The sequence below is a fragment of the Uloborus diversus genome, chromosome 2 (genome assembly GCF_026930045.1).
Source record: "Uloborus diversus isolate 005 chromosome 2, Udiv.v.3.1, whole genome shotgun sequence".
NCBI lineage: Eukaryota > Metazoa > Arthropoda > Arachnida > Araneae > Uloboridae > Uloborus > Uloborus diversus.
Window position 1 is genome coordinate 109,920,422 of NC_072732.1, and position 20,297 is coordinate 109,940,718.

At 30.5% G+C, this 20,297-nt stretch overlaps 1 protein-coding gene across 1 annotated transcript in view; it reads left to right on the plus strand.

The window, feature by feature from the left end:
* The first annotated feature begins 525 nt into the window (after positions 1-525).
* Positions 526-20,297, plus strand: part of LOC129216477 (prolyl 3-hydroxylase 2-like) — a 29,957-nt gene continuing 10,185 nt past the window's right edge. Inside the window, exons 1-8 of the mRNA XM_054850692.1 lie at positions 526-540; positions 1,259-1,430; positions 5,651-5,776; positions 6,095-6,231; positions 6,674-6,763; positions 16,929-17,162; positions 18,577-18,672; positions 19,902-20,052. Coding sequence (XP_054706667.1) covers positions 526-540; positions 1,259-1,430; positions 5,651-5,776; positions 6,095-6,231; positions 6,674-6,763; positions 16,929-17,162; positions 18,577-18,672; positions 19,902-20,052 — 1,021 coding nt within the window. The remainder of the gene's footprint in view (positions 541-1,258; positions 1,431-5,650; positions 5,777-6,094; positions 6,232-6,673; positions 6,764-16,928; positions 17,163-18,576; positions 18,673-19,901; positions 20,053-20,297) is intronic.

Below are 20,297 nucleotides of genomic sequence, written 5' to 3' on the forward strand. Positions count from 1 at the left end.
TTCCTTGCTTTTAATATTTTTTTTCTTTGAAAAAATGTAAAAACATTTCTTCTCCAGCAATTAATGAATAAGTTATTAAAAATGTCAAAGTTTAATAACTCTAATCGGTACTGAAATCAGTTTCTATGAAGAAAATATTCTGCTAAACCATGGGGAAAATATTTTACTCCCCCCTCAAAATTTTGCATATGGGCGCCCTTGTCACTACCTCATGCAAAAATATTAATCACCTGTAATAAATAAGTAATGTAGCTATAGAACAATTTTATTCATTATTGCTTGTTTTTTTTATTATTATTATTATTAAATACTAGCGGACCAACGCGGCTTTGCCTGTAGTAGAAAATTAATAGGTCATTTGATTTGCCTGCATATTTACAAATGGATGATGAATTTCTCGCCAATTTGCTATGTTAATTTGCTTGCCCATGTTATGATAGTTTGTTTGTTTACATTATGGTAATTTGCTCGTACAAGTTATGGTAATTTGCTTGTACAAGTTATGGTAATTTGCTCGTACAAGTTATGGTAATTTGCTCGGTAAGATGTTCTTAATGTTGGAATAGAAAAAGAACAAAATGGAATTTTCAAAAAGTTGTTTCGAGGTGCACACCGTCATGCTGGAAACTACTGTGCCAAATTTCATGAAAATCGTCTGAATGATCTAGGTGCTATGTGCAACATAGAGATCCAGACTTTAGCTTTATTATTAGTGAAGAAAATTAGTTTTAAATCTTAGAAGCTATTTTTTAAAAATGTATTTCTAAACTACCACAAACTGTCTCTACTTTGAGAAAAGATCAGAACATAAAAAGTAAGAACAATAAGCAATCTTTATTAATTTTTTCTTTTTTTTCTAGAGTTTTTTGTCATAAGAGTTGCTGGTAATTTTTCTTATCTGCCATTGAAATATTTTAAATAATCATTTGAAATCCAAAATTGTTTACTGTTCTACTTCTGAGAAACAATATTCCACTAATAAACGCATATTTTTCAGAAAATAAATTAAGCTTTCTCTTCACTAAACAGTTAATATTGACTTCCCTCCTCCAACACTTAAACAAAATTTCTGATCAAAAATAATTAAGCAGTGATCAGCTAAGAATGTGTCTGCTATATCCGTTAAAAAAAATGTCTCATTATAATTGCAAATTTGTTACATTTAGTTGCATAAAGAATTTTTTAACAAATAAATCTTCATTATTTTCATTTTACCACTAACTACAGAAAATTTGAATTTCCTGAAATTTCATTGCAGGATCTTTTCTTGAAAGGAGCACTTCTTTATTCGGAAGGAAAATTTGCTGACTCCATAGAAGTAATAGAAGCTTCTCTGAAAGAATATCTGATTGCTGAAGAAAATTGTCGTTTCCTGTGTGAAGGAAGCTTGCCAGAATTAATGCAAGAAGAATTATTTGTATCAATAACTAGTAAGAATTTAATGATGTCATGAAATTTTGATTTGAAATAATTGATGAATAAGTGAGATGCCTCCAGCTCACTTACTTACTATTCCAGACTGATGAGTGCACCACAAACGCGAAACTGAAGTCTTTTTATGTGATTACTGGGCTTCCGGTGTATTGCACGTTAATGTCATGTGGTTAAATGTTGTTCTTATTCTATGCAATACAGGTTGCTGCTTTATGTAAAATCTCAATAGTTAAATTTTTTAACTCTATGCCCTGAGGAAGAAGGTTGCATAGCTTTTACCTCTAAGGTTGTTTTACTACTTATGTAGGGAAGAAGTTCATACCAAAAATTGCAAAGGCAAGACTGATATGAATGCTTTTTTGCTTTAGATGTAGTTCTATACTTCAGAATCATCAACAGGTTAAAGCCATTGTCTGTAAGGATCAGGCAGGTTGTGATTGTTGGGATTTTTAATTTTCTTTATTTTCACATAGGTTGTTTCTTATCATGAATGTAATGTAAATCCGAAATTTGAGCTTTGTCTGACTCACCGTTTTTGAGAAAACAATTTTTTTTTGTTTAGGGGGCGTGGCACATTTTTGTTGGTTTTTCAAATTTTCAGATTTTAATGTGCTTGTTGCTTGAAGCACCCTTATAATGACATGGATTTTTTAATTCCATATTACTATATGGCTCTGTTAGATACTGTTACAGCTGTCAAATCGGTGACACTACGAGGGCGACGCCCACAAACTCCGTTTAAAAATGACAGAAAATGAATTTTTTTTTCTATATTCAAGGCCAATTTTCTCAAAGCGCCTTCATGATGACACCAACATTTTTAGATCATTTTCTAGCCACACTTACATACATCAAAAATATGTATCAAAATTGGTGTCACTATAAGGGCGCCAGAAGATATTGGAACTTTTATTCGATAAATTTCACAAAAACACAAATATTTAAAATCTAACTACAACTGTCGCCCTCATAGCAAAGATATGATACTAAATTAGGTTGATAACCAACATGTTTGTCTAACATTTGCACAAAAAAAAATCGGTGTCACTCCTATTATTTTTAGAAATATAATCGTTCAAAGTTAGTACGTTATGGCGTTTTTTTAATATTTATTCATTTAATCTTTTCACCCCCAGATAGTTTTTTTGAGCATATTTATTTTTAATTTAATACAAAAAAGTATATCTTTTAACATAAAAAGCTTTGGGCAGTAAGAGCGTCTTTTTCTTGAATAGAAAATGCTCGTTTTGATATAGGTACAGGCGGATGTATTGTGCATAATATGTATAGGTTATCATACCAATATTCATCTTGTTTTTTCGGCCAAACAAATCTATTTATTCCAATTGTTCTTACCATACGTTTGACCTCAACTTGCAAATTGATTTTATACGAAAGATGTATAGAGAGAAGCTCTTACAAACATCTTATATAAATGCTTCAAGTTTTCAACTAATAAATACCCCTGCATTGCCACAAGTTCAATTTAATGAAATTGGATGGGCCCTATCTTTACGAGCTCAGTTCAAGTTCACTTCAAAACAGAAGCAGTATTTATAAGAACAATTTACGTTTGGTGGAAATACTGGGAAAAAATAACATCCCTGACAAGTTGCACACTTGATGAGAAATAAAGTTCGTAACGGTGAAAAAACTGTTCCTTGCTTCAGAGTATTGTACTATGAACCAAATCCTATCCCTTTTTTTTCGATGGAAGAAACAAAAAAACGAATGCATTCTCAATACATCAAATGAGATTATTGAAGAAAGCGAACATTCAGAATCTAAAACTGAATTTGAGGATAACGTAGACCAAAACGGAGAAAACATTAAAAATCAAATCAAACCAATTTCAGAAAGACGGTCATCTCTTATTGAAAACTGCTAATTTTGTAGCACTAAAGCATGGGAAAACATGGTATCCCAGAAAAAGAGTAGATGTTGACCATTTGCAAGTTTATGTCAAATGCATGTCAAGAACAATTGGAATAAATAAATTTGTTTGGCCGGAAAAAACAAGACGAGTATTGGTATAATAGTCTAGACATGTTATGCACAATAGATCCACCTGGTACCTATATCAAAACGGGCATTTTCTATTCAAGAAAAAGACTCTCTTGCTGCCCAAAGCTGTTTATGTTATAAGGTACACTTCTTTGTATTAAATTAAAAATAAATATGTACAAAAAAAAATCTGGGTGTGAAAATATTAAATAAATAAATATAAAAAAAACGCCATGACGTACTAACTTGAAACAATTATATTTCCAAAAATAATAGGAGTGACACCGATTTTTTTTTGTGCAAATGTTAGACAAACATGTTGTTTATCAACCTAATGTAGTTTCAGATATCTGCTATGAGGTATCAGTTGTAATTAGATTCTAAATATTTGTGCTTTTGTGAAATTTATCGAATAAAAATTCCAATATCTTCTGGCGCCCTTATAGTGACACCAATTTTGATACATATTTTTGATGTATGTAAATGTGGTTAGAAAATGATCTAAAAATGTTGATGTCATCATGAAGACGCTTTGAGAAAATTGGCCTTGAATATAGAAAAAAATTCATTTTCGGTCATTTTTAAACGGAGTTTGTGGGCGTCGCCCTCGTAGTGTCACCGATTTGACAGCTGTAACAATATCTAACAAGACCATATAGTAATATGGAATCAAAAAATCCATGTCATTATAAGGACGCTTCAAGCAATAAGCACATTAAAATCTGCAAATTTGAAAAACCAGCAAAAATGTGCCACGCCCCCTAAACTAAAAAAACATTGTTTTCTCAAAAACGGTGAGTCAGACAAAGCTCAAATTTCGGATTTACATTACATTTATGATAAGGAACAACATATGTGAAAATAAAAAAAATTAAAAATGTCAACAATCACAAATGCTTTAAACTGCCTGATTCTTACAGACAATGGCTCTTAACCACTTTGACACACACTGGCAAAACATTTTTTGATGTTTTTATTGAACCAAGTAAATGGATTCTAAGAAAACTTTCCACTGTAAAAAATCCCTTGTTAAAATTACATATATATGTAACATTGCAAATGATTATGTTGACTAAAGGGGACCTCACAAATTACACGAATCAGGTGACAATATTACTCAAAATGATATTGCTTCAAAGAATATTTTATTTTTCATTTATCTTCTATAATAACTTGCCAATCATATGTTAGTATGGGTAAAATGCATTTACATTTATGTAAGGGAATAATTTCCTATCCTTTTGAACATTACTGACCTAGCTGGGCCCAGAGCCTGTTTCTAGCTGTTACTTCGGGATTTGCATGTGTTATTCTTTCACTAAACCAAGTATTATATTTTCTGGGAGGCATGCGATGACCATTTAGAGCTGGAAAAAAATCTTTCGGATTTTGGATAATGTGCCTTATCTCCCAAAAAATATGCTTAATGAATGAAACATGCATTACTAAGTTTAATATGCTGAAACAATTTTATTGCCATTTATCTTCCAGTTGAATGGTCACTTGGAACACACACATTTTTTGTGATTTTTTTTTTTTTTTCAAAATTGGTTTTCTGGCGAAATAATGTTGGTTGTGTTGTTAAAAATTGAATCTGGATTTTTCTTTACACTTTGGAGGAAAACATTTATTACAGCTGAGCAACATTAGTAGTGACATTTTCTTGTCAACTTTTTGAAATTTAATTGAGCTCTCAGAAAAAATGCTCTTTTGTAAAATTTGTATTTTGTAACACCTAATGTTGTTCCAGGCGACCATTCAGTTATGCAAAAGTGTTCAAAAACAAGCAACACATTAATTGTAATGCTGCTAGTTGTTTTGAAAATTACAGTAAAATGGTATCGGGAAAAATGAATGACTGGATGTTTTTCACCGAAAAAATACTACAGCCTACACTTACATCATACTTTGTATGCGACTTTTGTTGGTACATTAAAGCGACCTTTTCTGTTTGAATGAATGATTTTCCTTCTAGTTTTCAAAAATGTAATTCTATAAAATTGCAAAATTAAAATATATATATGACAGCTGTATTTAAGTTTAATTATGTATCTATTTTCATTGAACTTAGTTTGTTCGTTTTTTTTATATTTATTTTTTTAAATATTTTTCAGTGTTTTAGTTCTAACAGTTCTTTGTATAGTCTTACAACTTTAATTTTAACATTTGTCATATTGTATTTAATATACATCTGTATATTTTATGTTTTTAGATCATTGGACGTATTCATTGAGATGCAAATTGAATTGTCCTAAGAAACTATCTTACATGTTTGGACAAAAGCATGATCAATTATTTACAAATCATTATCACTACTTGCAATTTAATTATTATAAAGGTATGCTTTTCTTTCATGCTGAATATTTTATGTATTTTCTTAGCTGTATAATTATAATTTAATGAAATTTTGTGTTGACTGAAAAATAAATCAGATAAGATTTTGTATTGGATTGCTGTTTAATAAAAATTTATGAGTTAAGTAGTTTCCAGTTACTAAAAGAAGATCTAGTGTCTTAAGTTTTATTGTGACGTGCAGTTGCCTTTAAAATAACAATAATAATAATAATGCTTTTAGTAATATGTTTATAAAATGAAATTGTTTTGTAGAGTTATGTAAAGAAATCATGTTCTTAAAATCTAAAAATTTCCTTTTTAGTTAATAAATTTAAAGAGACATGTGCAGCTGTACAATCATTTTTACTTTTTCATCCCAATGATGAGACAATGCTAGCTAACAAGCATTTTTACGCATCCCAACCATCCATTTCTGAAGATTGGTTCACTCCAAGAAAGGTTCTAATTTCTATATGTTATTTAATATAGGTGAAAACCATTAACTAATTAATTTACAGAATGTATATATCTCATACAAATATACTTATTTTTTCTAATTACTGTAAAGATTGGGCTTTGTTCATTTTTATTTACATAATTATATTATTTGTTTTTAAATTGTGATCATGTAAATCTGTGGTATTCATGTTGGATATAGGAAAATCATAAATATTTATATGTTAATTATCTCATCCCTTCACAATATTTTACTGATCACTAATCAATAGAAGTTTTATGAATCAAGGTCCTTTTTTTTTACTAATACAGATTTTTTTACTATATTTTTTTAATCATTTTGTCATGCAAGAGGTTAATCATTTAAAGTTTTAACCATATCATAAAAAACTCCCTACTATGTGAATTTGTCTATGACTTTTAAAACTTTATTTTTTTTTTATAGGAAGCAGTTGATTACTATACCCAATACAAAAGAGAATCTAATTTACTGGAAGCAATTGAAAATTTCTTCAAACTTGAAAACACTTCTGAGGTAATTTTATTTTGTTGTGTTTAGAAATGATTTTTTTTTTTTTTTTTTTTTTTTTCAATTTCTAGTAAGAACTTGACAGTTCAAAAATTGAAAAGTCTTTATTTTCAAATTGTACTTATACATGAGTGCTTAAAATTTCCATCTCACTTAAACATAGAGTGTAGGAATAAAAAACACAACTTTTACTATTGTTGTCTTGGAATATAGAGGCAATTTGAGGAACAAATCATAAAGAATGAGACACCAAAAGGGGATCAGTTATAAATACTGGGATTATAAAATGATTCTTTGTAACATTATTAGTGTCCAAACAATTTTCAAAAGTATTTCTAGTGGAAATTTTCTCATGAAGATTTATTTTATTATGATACCTTTCTTTTCTATTTTTACATAATTTAGTATTAAATTTCAGTAGTTTCAGAAAGTAAATATGATTTACTTTTAATTAATATTATATGGAATGTTCTGCAATATTGGTTCCCTCTGTTCAGTGTTTCTTTCAGACCTTTTGCTCCGAGGGGGCACTTTGAAAGTTTGGGGGAGGGGCAAGGATGTATTTAAAGGGGGGTGGCAGTTTAAGAGTTCGGAGGGGTCAAGAGCGTATTTAAGGAGAGGGATACGCAGCCCCTCCCCCCTACCTTCAAGAAATAAATTCAAAGTTACTTACTCTGAATAATTTTACAACTTCGACTTGTAAAGTTATCTTAATGTTTGACTTGCCCGCCCCCCCCCCCTCGAATAAATCAATGTATGCATCCAACAGGTTCATTATATCATTCCCATAAAAATGTAACACATCGAAAGACTGGCAGTACTGCAATACTAAGAGAAAAAAACTTTTTATTGGAAAATACAAAAAAAAAGAAAGACAATGAAAACATTTTTTAATTATTAAAATGTACACAAAATGGCTCTAAGCAATAAAAATATCATCAAGTTTCATATTGACAATCCTCCGTCCCACTGCAAATGCAAAAGAAACTTTTAAATTTATAAAACACGCAACAAAGCATGAATATCATGCAATAAATTTTATTTTATACTAGCAAAAATACCCGGCGTTGCCTGGGTCAGTAATAATTATGAGAAAAAATCGTTACTTGCTTTTTTTTCTGGTTTAAAGAATTTAAAACACATCTTTTTGACATGATTAAAAGTAGAGTTTCTTCCTTACCCATAAAAGTAAAATAGCAATAAGTATAAAGAACAAAATAGAATTGATTTAGAAACGAAAGCAATATATTTAAGCATATACAAATTTCCAAAACATGAAATTATTCTTCTCATGTTTAAAAAGATTAATCTGTTGATACTTTTTTTTTTAACATGGAGTCTAAAACCTTCTCTGTATTTCTATTGACGTTGCTCTTAATCCCCTTATACTTGCTTTAGTTATTTTGGGAAATTTCAATCATTGTGGGCTCTTGGTGCGATTTTACCGAATTTGCGGGAATCATTTTGGGATACCTTCGATGATGCTCCCTCCTTCTTTCCTTACTTTGTAAAACGATAGATTAATTTTCATTACAAAGATATTATTGCCAGGTGCTGAGATACTTTTGGTCACCATAAAATGGCGCTAAAGAGTTTCATTCGAAATGTTTCCAAAATAAGTAGTAAAATTTGGCGATTGTTTGAAATTGTGCAAAAAGGAAAAATTAATGGAAGTTTTTGTATTGTTTATGTATTTGCCTTATTTAGTTGCTGGATTATTTAACATAGTAAAAAAAAAACTTTTTTAAAGATTCTTTGATTGGCGATATTTTGTTTACATGGTGAAAACTGAGAAACATTATGACGTAGTCTTCGGCTTCAAAAACAGCGACATTGAAAAAAACTGTCAAATGCATCAACTACGGAAATATTTCTGCAAAATTTTGGCGATCTGCTGGTTGATTGGATAATGAGTAAGTGTTCAATCAGCATAAATAGTAATAAAAACCATTAATTACATTAAAGTTCCGTTTAAATGGAAAATGATCAGCCAAATCATGTATTATTTGCCAATCTTGTGCAAAAATCTTACTTCAAGATTTGACTTGAGAAAAGCCTTGAACAGTCACGAAAAGCAAAGATAGTCAACAGTACAACAATAGTCGCTTACGACAGGGAGACGAGATGATACACTAAATACTGTATTGAGTTTAGGAAAGCCTTCGAACATGGAACTAAAAAGCTCATAACTCGTTTTTTAATGTACTTAGAAATTTCGAATAAGTGCCATCTTCAGCAGAAATATCAGAGCTTTCGATGGACATATAATGTAAATATGTGCAAGTATTTTTTCATCCCTATATTAGAGAATTTATACGAAAATTGTATTTTATTGCTCCCCTAAGGGGGGTTTTGCCCCCCATAACGGGACGAAAACTACCCTATGTGTTATTCTGATGCATAAGCTATATTATTGTAAAGTTTCATCAAAATCCGTTCAGTAGTTTTTGCGTGAAAGAGTAACAAACATCCATACATCCAAATATCCATACATCCAAATATCCATACATCCATACATCCATACAGACAAACTTTCGCATATATAATAGTAGTAAGATTAATCTCATTTACAGAAACAAATATTTGTTAAATTGCTCCTTCTGAAGTCGAATTTTGCTTTATTAAACTGTCTGACATTTGGGTTGTTTTTCCTATTTTTCAAAAATATCTTTTTGTGAAAGAACATAGTCAAAAACATGGGGTAAGTTACTTTTTTTTTTTCTAAATTATGACTTATTTTCTCTCTTAAAAAATAATTTTAAAGGATCTTCATCCGTTTGTAACAGCATTGTAAACAGAGGCACATTTAAGGACTATTTATTATTAAGTAGATAGAAATTTTTATTTAAAAAAACATTTTGTATGGAAGTTTATGTTTTTTTTAAATATCTACATGGTTTTGAATGTTTGAAGTTAATGTCAACTAAGTAAACAACATTTATATTGTTTTCATTGTGTTTATATTGCAGGGGTTGAAGTAGTCCTATATAACCTATATTTCCTATATTTTCAAAAAAAACATCAAAATTGTCCTATATTTCCTATATTTTTCAAAAATGTCCTACATTCCTGTTTCTTACCCTATATATCTTTTAAAAAGAACAGTAAATAAACTTTCTGGCATCGGATTTTTCGCTGAAAGAACATGCCCAAACGAATTTCAAATTAAAAAACTCAACAGCCTAAATTCTGCAACAGGCACCTTCTCTCATTGGCTACAGCAATGTGACGTCATTCTATAGTGGGCGGAGTTTCGAGAACTAAGTCTGAAGTTGGTTTTAGAATTTTGCGTTTGGAGCGGGGAGGGGTCAACAGCCGTTTGTTTTGTTTTCCATCATGGTATTCGTTGGTACATTTTTGTGTTCAGTGCATTTTCTGATCGAAATGTTCTAATTTTCTTTTTGCAATCTTTTCTTTTTGTGGAATTTTGTGATCGTGGAATGTTAGTTCCTTATGATGTTAAATCGTATTTTGTTGTAATAAGTGGAATTATAATGGCGAAATCGCATCGCTTAACAAAATTTCGTGTGGAGTTGTTGGACCAGGAGGAACCATTCTGCAAATTTTGGTGCATAGTGCATAAAGGAGAAGTTGATTTTACCGCTTTTTGCCATTTTTGCAACAGTTCAGTGCCCATAAGCAATAGTGGATTTTCGCAATCGAGGCAGCATGCTAAAACATTCAACCATAAAGAAAATTCGTAAAAACGTCTGAAGGATCCTTCTCAAGCTCTGTTTGTTCTTAATACAATTGATAAAGGGTTCAGTTTAGATATAAAATCAAAGAACAGTGGAATTGATCATGAGTGAGGAAGAGAAAATAAAAATTATCTTTGTTCAAATTTTGTTTAGTTATTTAGGCTATAAAGTACACTGGTTTTTCAAAAATCATTCTTTCAGATACAGTAAAGTCATTTCAGATGTAAGGTATAATTTTGTTTGAGGTTTTTTTTTTAAACAAAATCATTGATAAGAATAACTAAGTAATATATGATATGTATTATTTCTTTTTTTATAGCAAAATTATTCATATAATGTGTCCTATATTTATCCTATATTTTTTGTGGAAAATGTCCTATATGTGACAAGTCAGTCACTTCTACCCCTGATATTGTCATATGGATACTTGATCCCTGGGATCATTTGTCCCTCTAAACTAGAGATGTGTCATTCATGAACAAACGGGTCAAATAGAACAAATCCTTAAAAGGAACGGATCCATTCATTCATTTAAAAAATGAACAACCGTTCTTTTAAATGGTGAGCAGTTTAGAAAATTGTATTCATGCACTTGTGATAAAATCACATTTTGTTTTAAAAAATTACATTCATCTTCAAATTTTTAAACCTCCAATCAATCTCAAATTTCTTTTTTTGTTAGTACAATATATTCATTCGAACCCTTTTAATTTCTGCTTTATTTATCTTTTTTTTTTAAATGTTGCAGTTGATTTGCAATTTTCCAATGTATCCGTAGTAATGTTTTGTGTAACTTGTTTGGGCTCCCAACAAAATGTTTTTATATTTCACTTTCTGTCCAGCACACCTACTAAAGTCCTCCTCAGGCTTTCTGTTGTCAAAATTATTTCGAAAAATATCATTTATCACTTTTCTGGCAAATCTTTTGTCTTCTATAACATCCCTATCATACCGTCTGTATTGATTTTGTTGTATTTTTTACTGATTATTAATGTCTAATTTTTTCCCCCATTTAAAAAATGTTTCGTTTTTTTCTTCTGTTCTTATCGTTACCGTGGAATAATTTTGAATCTCCCTAATATTTTTAGTTTTTTCATTATACATGGTTTATTGGTAATATTATAATTATAGGGGATACTAGGGATGATTGATCCCTGGGGATATATGATCCCTCACCCAAAAATGTGCCAAAATCATTAAGTAGAGTTTTGAAACCTGACAACAATGTTAAAGTTATACTTGTACATAAAACTGGCAACTCTTTGTCTTTTTCAAACATTTTGTTTTAGCTCAAGAAATGATAAAATGTGTCAAGGGAAACTTTTTTCAAGAAAATCATTCTGAAGTTTGCATTATCTGTTATATACAACTTTAAAAAAATTGCAAAGTATAATTTTAATGTATATACAGCCGTTAATAATTAAGACATATTTTTATTAAACTGCCACTGATTATTAATAATGGTATACGCCCAAAATGTCGCCAGTTCAAAATGTCGCGGGCCCAGAATGTCACCGAACCAAAATTTGCTAGTAAAATTTAAATGTACGTCAATGCTTTTCAGCATAAAAGTTGCGAAAGAATATTAATTGCCTTTCAAAGTAAGTTCCTTCAAAAATTCCAAACATTTTCTTCTGTCTTAATTCGTAAACATCAGACAAATTCCAGAAAGTTAATAGTTTTCAGAAAAACATACGTTTTTCTGTATACCATTACAAACGTAAACATGCAAAAGGGTGGTGCAACGGAATTCTCTTTTTCGTTTAATAATGACTGCTATATCTCAAGATGTAACCCAAGGATTCAGGCAAAAAATTGGTATGGAAGTAAAACTAAATGGTAACAGGAGCTCTTTCTGCTTTAAGATGATTTTTTTTAATTATTTGTGCGAGTCACAATTTGGTCGTTTGCAATATTTTAAAAGTACTAGCTGCATCGCCCAGCTTTGCACGGTTCACCTCGAAAATAAAAGTTATGTCAAGTGACGCGTGTTCAACATTCAGGCTTGAACCAAAACGAAAAAAAAAATCAGTGAAATTTTGCAGCAGATTGCGGGAAACGGTCCAAAAAGTAAACATTTTAAATCCCCTGATTACAGGAAAATCCTCAAAACAAAAACAAGAATTTTACTTGTTCATATTCGAGAAAAAAAATGGCAACAGATCTTTCATCTCAATGATTTTCTTCATGCTATACATTTTAATAAAAGCATTGCTGCGGAAAGTTGAGATGAAGCACTGAATAATAATTTCAATAGAGGAAAGTCTTCGAAAAATAGGGATTTGATTTTGAAATCTAAGAGTCATAATTAATAGTTTTTAATTGATATCCCCACTAATTATTATCTGAGGATTATGTTAAACAGCCAAACATGAAGACGGGAAGATTACGAATCCATCGATACCTGGTTCGATGGTCAGTTCACTGTCGTTCGGGAGAAGAAGCTTGGACATACATAGATATGCTCAGTTTTTAATTATATAAGATTTTTTTCTGAAAGAACATGGTTAAAAACATAGGATCTAACCATTTTTTAAATAATTTGTTGAAGTTTAATATTTTTAAAAAATTACTTAAATCGGTGATCTTTCATTGTTTAAATTTCTTGCCGATGACATCACAAATGATGAAATGCCATTCTGTGTTGCCATTTGCAGAGCAAAATATTTAATTCGTATCTTTACTCACGTGTATTGGCAACGATATGGTTGATGGCAAGCATAGAGCGCAACTTTAATTCGCTTCTTGATTATCATAACGTGGAAATGTGGTAGAAAGATGTGCCAAAAAGCATCATTTGTGACGTCATTAAGATCACGCCTTGTTTGAAAAATCGGACATTTAAAAAAAATAATTAAAAAATAACTGCTGGGAAACTGAAAGAATTTTCTGGTTCTGTGTTATTTTTTTGCTTATTCTATTCATTTTGGTGACTAAAAGTACTACTTTTGACTGAAGGAAACAACCCCATTAGAACGTAATTAAGTAAACAATGAAACATACATTAAATTTATATATTTTCATTAGATCGTCTCAAGAACAGACAAGAGAAAAAGAGGGCGATTGAGCAAGATATATAAAAAAAAGAAAAAATTTAAATTAGTCAAATATTCCCCTTTTTTCTGTAGAACTTTAATTAATGGGGATGTTGAATAAACACTGAATTAGTATTCTTTCACAATTTTTGTAATAAAAATTTGCTACTCGAAATATCGATTCCTTCCAAGAACACTTTATTCATTTTTTATTTTTATTATTGATATGTTCTTTTTGAACTACCAAACCGTACATAGAGCCTTTTTTTTTAAAGCCCATTTTAATATCAAGTCTAATTCTTTTTCACGTTTGTTGCGATTTCATTGTGGGCTGGTGATCGAAAAAAACACAATGAATTCAAATTTGTATCCCTTGCCATTTTCGACTTGTATTTGTTGTAAATAAAGTGTTTGTAATTGATTTTGGCACATAAGCAAGGCTTTAAAAGGAATTTTCATTGCAGCATAAAAGTTAGGTGCCCTTTGTTTTTGTCAATTACAACAAATGTGATAAAGAAAAAAACAATAATAATGTGCGGGAAATGAAAATATATAAACCTGAGATTAGGATCATTTCAGGTTGGAACCTTAAACAAAGTTTTAGCAATTAGTACTATTTTTTCCGAAATTTGGAATTCTGACGACAACCCTTTAAAACGCCAAATAGAACAGGAACAATTTTATAGAAAATGGCTGCGCGACTCAAAGTCAGAGTCAGACTGAGTTTGGAGTAAAAGCATCGGAGTTAAGAGTTGGGAGTCAAAGGTTTGAAATTCCAAGTGTCCGAGTTGGTCATTTTCCGCAACTCTGCCAGTGCTAGCAGAGCTCATGGTAAAAAAATTCCAAAGCGTTACTGATTATTTCTGCGGAAAATTTCGGATTTCACAGGTTTCATCCACTTTGTGAGAAAAACAAGTATTCTTGTTCAAAATTTTCCTGAATTGATACAAATTTTGTCTAAATCCTTGTATTACTTTTTGAGATACATCAGTCATAGATAATAAAAAAAAGAAAGAAAGAAAAAACATTTGATTGCCCCACCCTCTGGTGTTATTGGCCCCGACATCTATCCCCCGGCTGCTTCCTAACATTTTATTTGACTCCGTTCATCATATCTTGAGCAATGACAGCCACGCATATTGATGAAAACGTTCAGTTGCTCCACTATCTTGAATGAATTGACACAAAAAACCACTCAGTCCTAAATCATATATGGGTCCTTGCGGGTATCGTTTGAATTCTCACTACAGGTTTTGAGGTAGAATGGCCCCAAAAAATCGGTCACATACAAACGCAAACACACTATTCTCGAAGAAAAGTTCAAAATAATTTAGGGAACATCAGAACTGAACGCTGTCAAAACGTTTTACAGTTGGTAGATAGCGAGTCGCAAGAAATAAGATAACGTAACGCTTGTATTCTATTTGTTTGCTGAAAAACAGCCGAGGGTTGCAAATCCAAACGGGATAATTTTTTAAGATTTTATCAAGAAACTCCAGTCCCATTTTTAACAGAGACATTCATTAACGGCAATTACCTTTATTCCTAAATTTGATGTTAAAAAGCATTTTTGTACATTTACGTTTTTCTTACCAAATGAATGAGAGAATTTTGGATTGGCAACATTTTGGACAGGCGACATTTTGGTCTGTGACATTTTGGAACAGCGACATTTTTGCCCGGCAACGTTCTTGACAGGCGACATTTTGGCAGGCGACATTTTGGTCCGGCAATATTTTGGACAGGCGACATTTTGAACCAGCGACGTTTTGACCGCAACATTTTGACTAATTAATAATAGAACAAGCATGTTTGTAAAAATCTCATATTTGGGGTACTTGATCCCTTCAGTTTCACGGTTACATGAGCCCAGGGATCAAGTATCCCTATAACAATGTAAACACAATGAAAATAATATAACTGTAGTTTACTTAGTTGACTTTAATTTTAAACATTCAAAACCATGTTAACATAGTAAAATTTATCATAGTATGAGTGAATGAAAGATATAAACAGACACTGCAGTTAATCTAATAAAAATTTAAAATATCAGTTCACACTTGTAACTAAACTGAGGGTTTTTATTTACACATAACACCTCAAACATATAAACATAAACTAACCCTATTGATTAATTATGTTCTGATCAGTCACATGAGCTTGAACAAGCTGATATTGATTGTCCTTGATTGAATTTGAAAAAAAAAAAAAAAAAGATTTTGCTACATTTAGATTTACAACGAAAAAGAGAGTTGCCCACTATGTAAACTAAATACAATAAAAAGTTGGATTTCCAGAGTTTGAAATAAGTTTTTTAATGAAAAAACAATGTGCTTAAGCAATCTATTTTTCCTTAAAAAATTGACAAAAGTGTAGCAGATGAAAGTGAATGTGTTAAGATGCTACATTCAGTTAGATAGAGCGGAACTTTAAGAACTACAACAGCTGTAGTGTTTGCATTTGAGTTTTCAGGTTTTGAAAATATATGCTAGGCTTTCTTTTCTTTTTCGTAAGTACTATACAGATACTTACATTTTTCTTTAAAAAAAATCATTCAATTGAAAAACTCCTAATTTTATTATGACAAGACAAGAATTAAATAAGTTGAATTTTGTTGCTATCATTGTAATTTTTTTATTAGTTTTTTTTTTAATTTTAGCTTTATTACACTACTTTTAGAAGAATTGATAGCTTTATTTATAAAATATATTGTTCAAAACTGTATTGGAGGGTAAGTAATTGATCAAAAGCATCTTCTGAGTTCAGTTGTGTACATTTTTCTACAAATTTCCTAGTTGAATTTAAAACAATGTTATTTTTGTGTTCACATTATCATCATCTAAGAAAGAAAATTAGAAATATTGTCATTTTTTAGAAACATTATGTAGAAAACTAAAATCTATAGGTAAATTTCTGATCTAATGAAAAGTCTACGTATTTTCTCAGTGGGGATACATGATCCCTTTATGAAATTTTTGAAAAAAATTATTTTACCAAAACTATCTGTTTAATTTCAAATAAAAAGAAAAATACTGTCAGATAGAGAAAAAATTACCTTTGTTCACGTACTTTTTTTTTTTAACTGATCCCCCATGAAGGGATCAATTATCCCTTGATGTGGGGATACATCATGATCCCTTTTTAAAAATATTGATAAAAAAATATTTAAGCAAAACTATCTGTTTAGTTTCAACTGAAAAAAATATTGTCAGATAGAGGAAACAATTGTGATTGTTCACGTATTTAAAAAAAAAAAAGAAAGAAAAAACTGATAATTTGCACCTGATAAAAAAAATTGAAAACTAAAGTGGGGATCAAGAATCCTCAGTCTCACCCTATATACAGTGCTGTAGCTGGAAAAAAATAAAGATAATCAATTTAAGGGAACAACACTTATATAAATGGAATCATGTTTTCAGAATTTATTTGTTCTTACAGACATCAAAGTCTCCAATGCCTCCACCTGGGTCATCTGCAAAGGCTGCAACCTTTAGTCATGAGAATTTAGGCAAGAAGAAAGACAAGCTTTCTGAAAAAGAGATAACAGCATGGTTCAAATCTTCTGATATACTTCCTGTTATGAAAGAAAGAGAATTGAATGGATCAAACCGAGTCGTTTTCTCCAACGTAGTTTCTGAAAATGAGTGTCAGCAACTGATGGATTTGGCCGAGGTACTTTTGTTTCTAAAACTATTGAATGTATTTTACTTTGTGTTGTTATTAGCACTTTCTCTACTATGTCCGCTTACAGACAGCTTATGGTTGCAGTGTCATTTGCTGATGTCGCTCTAGAATGACAAGAGCCAAGCACAGGATACTTTATGTTGAGCATAAGCCGTAAAACTCTCATCCCTTTTTCTTGTCTCATAATAATATTTATAAAAGTTAATTAAGTCTGATAGTTGAAAGCTAACTGCAAACTTTAACAACAAATATCTCAACAGTGAAAGGGTTAGTTAGCATATCAAAGTTTATCAGCCATTGAATCTCCAGTTCCATGCCTTTTTTAACTCATGCATTTTACCATGTTCTATAAAGTTTTACATGATGACACAGATAGCACTAGACAGATAGAATAATTATCATAGAGGACGAAATCTTCTCCAGACTAGCTAAGCCCACTGCCAGAGCTATATACTATAGATGCGCTGCTCAAGTTCAATATTCTAAGGCCAAAGGCTGCCCCCCCCCAAATGAGAAAAATACCCCTTAAAATACCCCCCCCCCCTCCCCGAAAATTTCAATGGCGCAGTCTGCGCCATGACCACCCCTAGGTGCTTATAAAATATTATTTTTCAATAAATTAAATTATTATTTTCTGGAAACTTGGATCATTCAATATTTTACTCAGTGTTTTTCAAAAATTCGGTGTATAAGTGCATGCTTATATTGTTGTCTCAAAGCAACAGTAGGAAATCTTACTGTTGCTCTGAGGCAAAGACATATTGTTCCTTTTTTTTTTTTTTTTTTTTTTTGTAAATGCAATATTGAGAATATCATTTAAGATAAGAACATTTTTATAATTGCCAGTTATGAAAATGATCTCCATAAACCTTTGGTTGAACTATCAAAAACTGTTTCTGTATTTAATAAAGTTTTTTTTTTTTTTTTTTCAAAACACTGTCATACATTCTAAAACCTTGATTATTTCATGTTGAAAAAAAAGTCATTTTAAAGGGAACGTTTAGTTAGTAAAGATGTTTTCAAAAAACATTATTTTATATGTTTTATATTAGCTTGTGTGCGCAAATAATTGTTTGTGCAAAAAAAAAAAATTATTAGTTACAAATAGGAGCAATAGCTAACACGTATTTAAATTTTTCAAAGCATTTTTATTGATCAAATTATTGTATTGTATTAACATGATTTGCTGAATCTTCCTTATTCAGAAATAGATTTTCAAGTTTCTAATTTTTGAAGATGATTGATGGTCTTGTGTGTTGAGATGGTGAAAAAAAAATTTTTTTTTAATTTTAATTGCACTTATTTTATTATTGCTTGAAGAACTTATACTTTACCTAAAACATTTTATTTATTTTTTAATTTCAACTATGCAGTAATTTTTTTCTACTTCAAAACTTTTTAGGGAGGTGGTTTATATGGTGATGGCTACAATGGAAAAGAATCTCCGCATACACAGTTTGAAATGTTTGAAGGCTTAACTGTTGCTAGAGCTGCTATGGTATAAAATAATATTATTTGATTTTTAATTACTAAAAAAAAATATGCTTCTGTAGCATGCGTATGAATCAGTTCTGCAGTGCATTAATGTTTATCTAAGAACTACTTAAGTTGAATGTTCTCTAAACTCTTTCTGGAGTCATTATTCTTTTACAAATTAAATTTTTCTTTTCTGGCACCTTAAATCAATCAATATTTCACTTTGTGCGTTTCAAAAATTCAGTGTATAAGTGAATGCATATATCTGTACCTCAGAACCTTGCTGGAGAGCAGAAAAACATTTGTCTGAAATCTGTCAAAGATGGGTGCTCACGCTCTTTTATGCTGGTAAATAACTAAAAATGGTTTTTTTTTTTTTTTTTTTTTAAGAATTAGGTTGTGATGACTCGATGCAGAATAAGTTTCTACATCTAAGGCAGCAAAACCCTGAAAATTACTATTTTTGGCCTTGCGTTAGTCTGGCTCTGAGGTGCAGATATATTCTTTCACAGTTTTGTTTCTGTAATTGTTCTTTTAGATGGCCAATTCTTTTAGAAACAGCAAATTTCTTGAAGCTAAAAATCATTATCTGCAGTTTACTACTCTTTAGTAAGGAAGAAAATGTTTAAGGAGCATGAAAAAACCATGTAAGAAGTATAGAAAAAAAAACTTGCATGAGTATATACTGTCTTTTTTTTTTTCATTAATGAAAAATTTAGTTTTGAATAATGTATACTATTCTGTATCACATTAACAGTCAAGTTGGTTGGTTTACAAAGTTTGATTAGTTGGTAAGATTTAAACTTGCAGACACCCACAGAGACAGAGATTAGCAAGTAATTTATGAGAAGTGTGAAACACTTTAGTGCTAAAGCATTCACTGGTAGTTTTCATCCAAAGCCTTTGGAAGTTATTCAAACGTTAAATAAGTAGCCAAGTGGATCAACAAGATTTTTTTTCTTAAATTCAATTAAGATCCCTAAACAAATTCAAAAGTCAATGAAGGTTAGGAGAATAATAAGTTTTTATGTACAGTTTTGTTAAGAGAATAGTTTAAATGTTATACTGTGAAATAGGTTTTCAATACTCTATCTGCAATTGATTGTTGTATTCATGATTGATTTTTGTGCTATTAGTAAAATGAAATATAAAACCAGTGTTAATATTATTGATTTTTTTAATGAAATCTTTCCATCTGTATACTTTATGTTATATTTAGGAAAAATATACTGATAAGTTTTTTTCTTCCAGCTATCTCAAAGGGGAATTTTGAATCCTTTGGCTGCTGAATTGTTTTTAAATGTCAGTGAAAAAGCTCGGAAAGCTGTTGAGGTATTCTTTAACCTAGAAACAGAGCTCTTTTTTGCATACACACATCTTGTTTGTCGCACTGCTTTACCAGGTAAGTGTAAGAAATTGTTTTTATAAGCATAGTGTTTATTGCTTAAATTTCACTATAGAGCTTGGCATCAATTTTATAGAAAACATTACAAATATTTGTGTAAATAAATTTAGTATATTTGTAAATTCAGTATCAAGTGCTAACACGTAAAATTGGCATTATTCGTATATGTTGGGCTAAAGCCTTCATATTTATATAGAGACATTACATACATATTTTCCAAGGTATTTTTCAAATTCATAAAA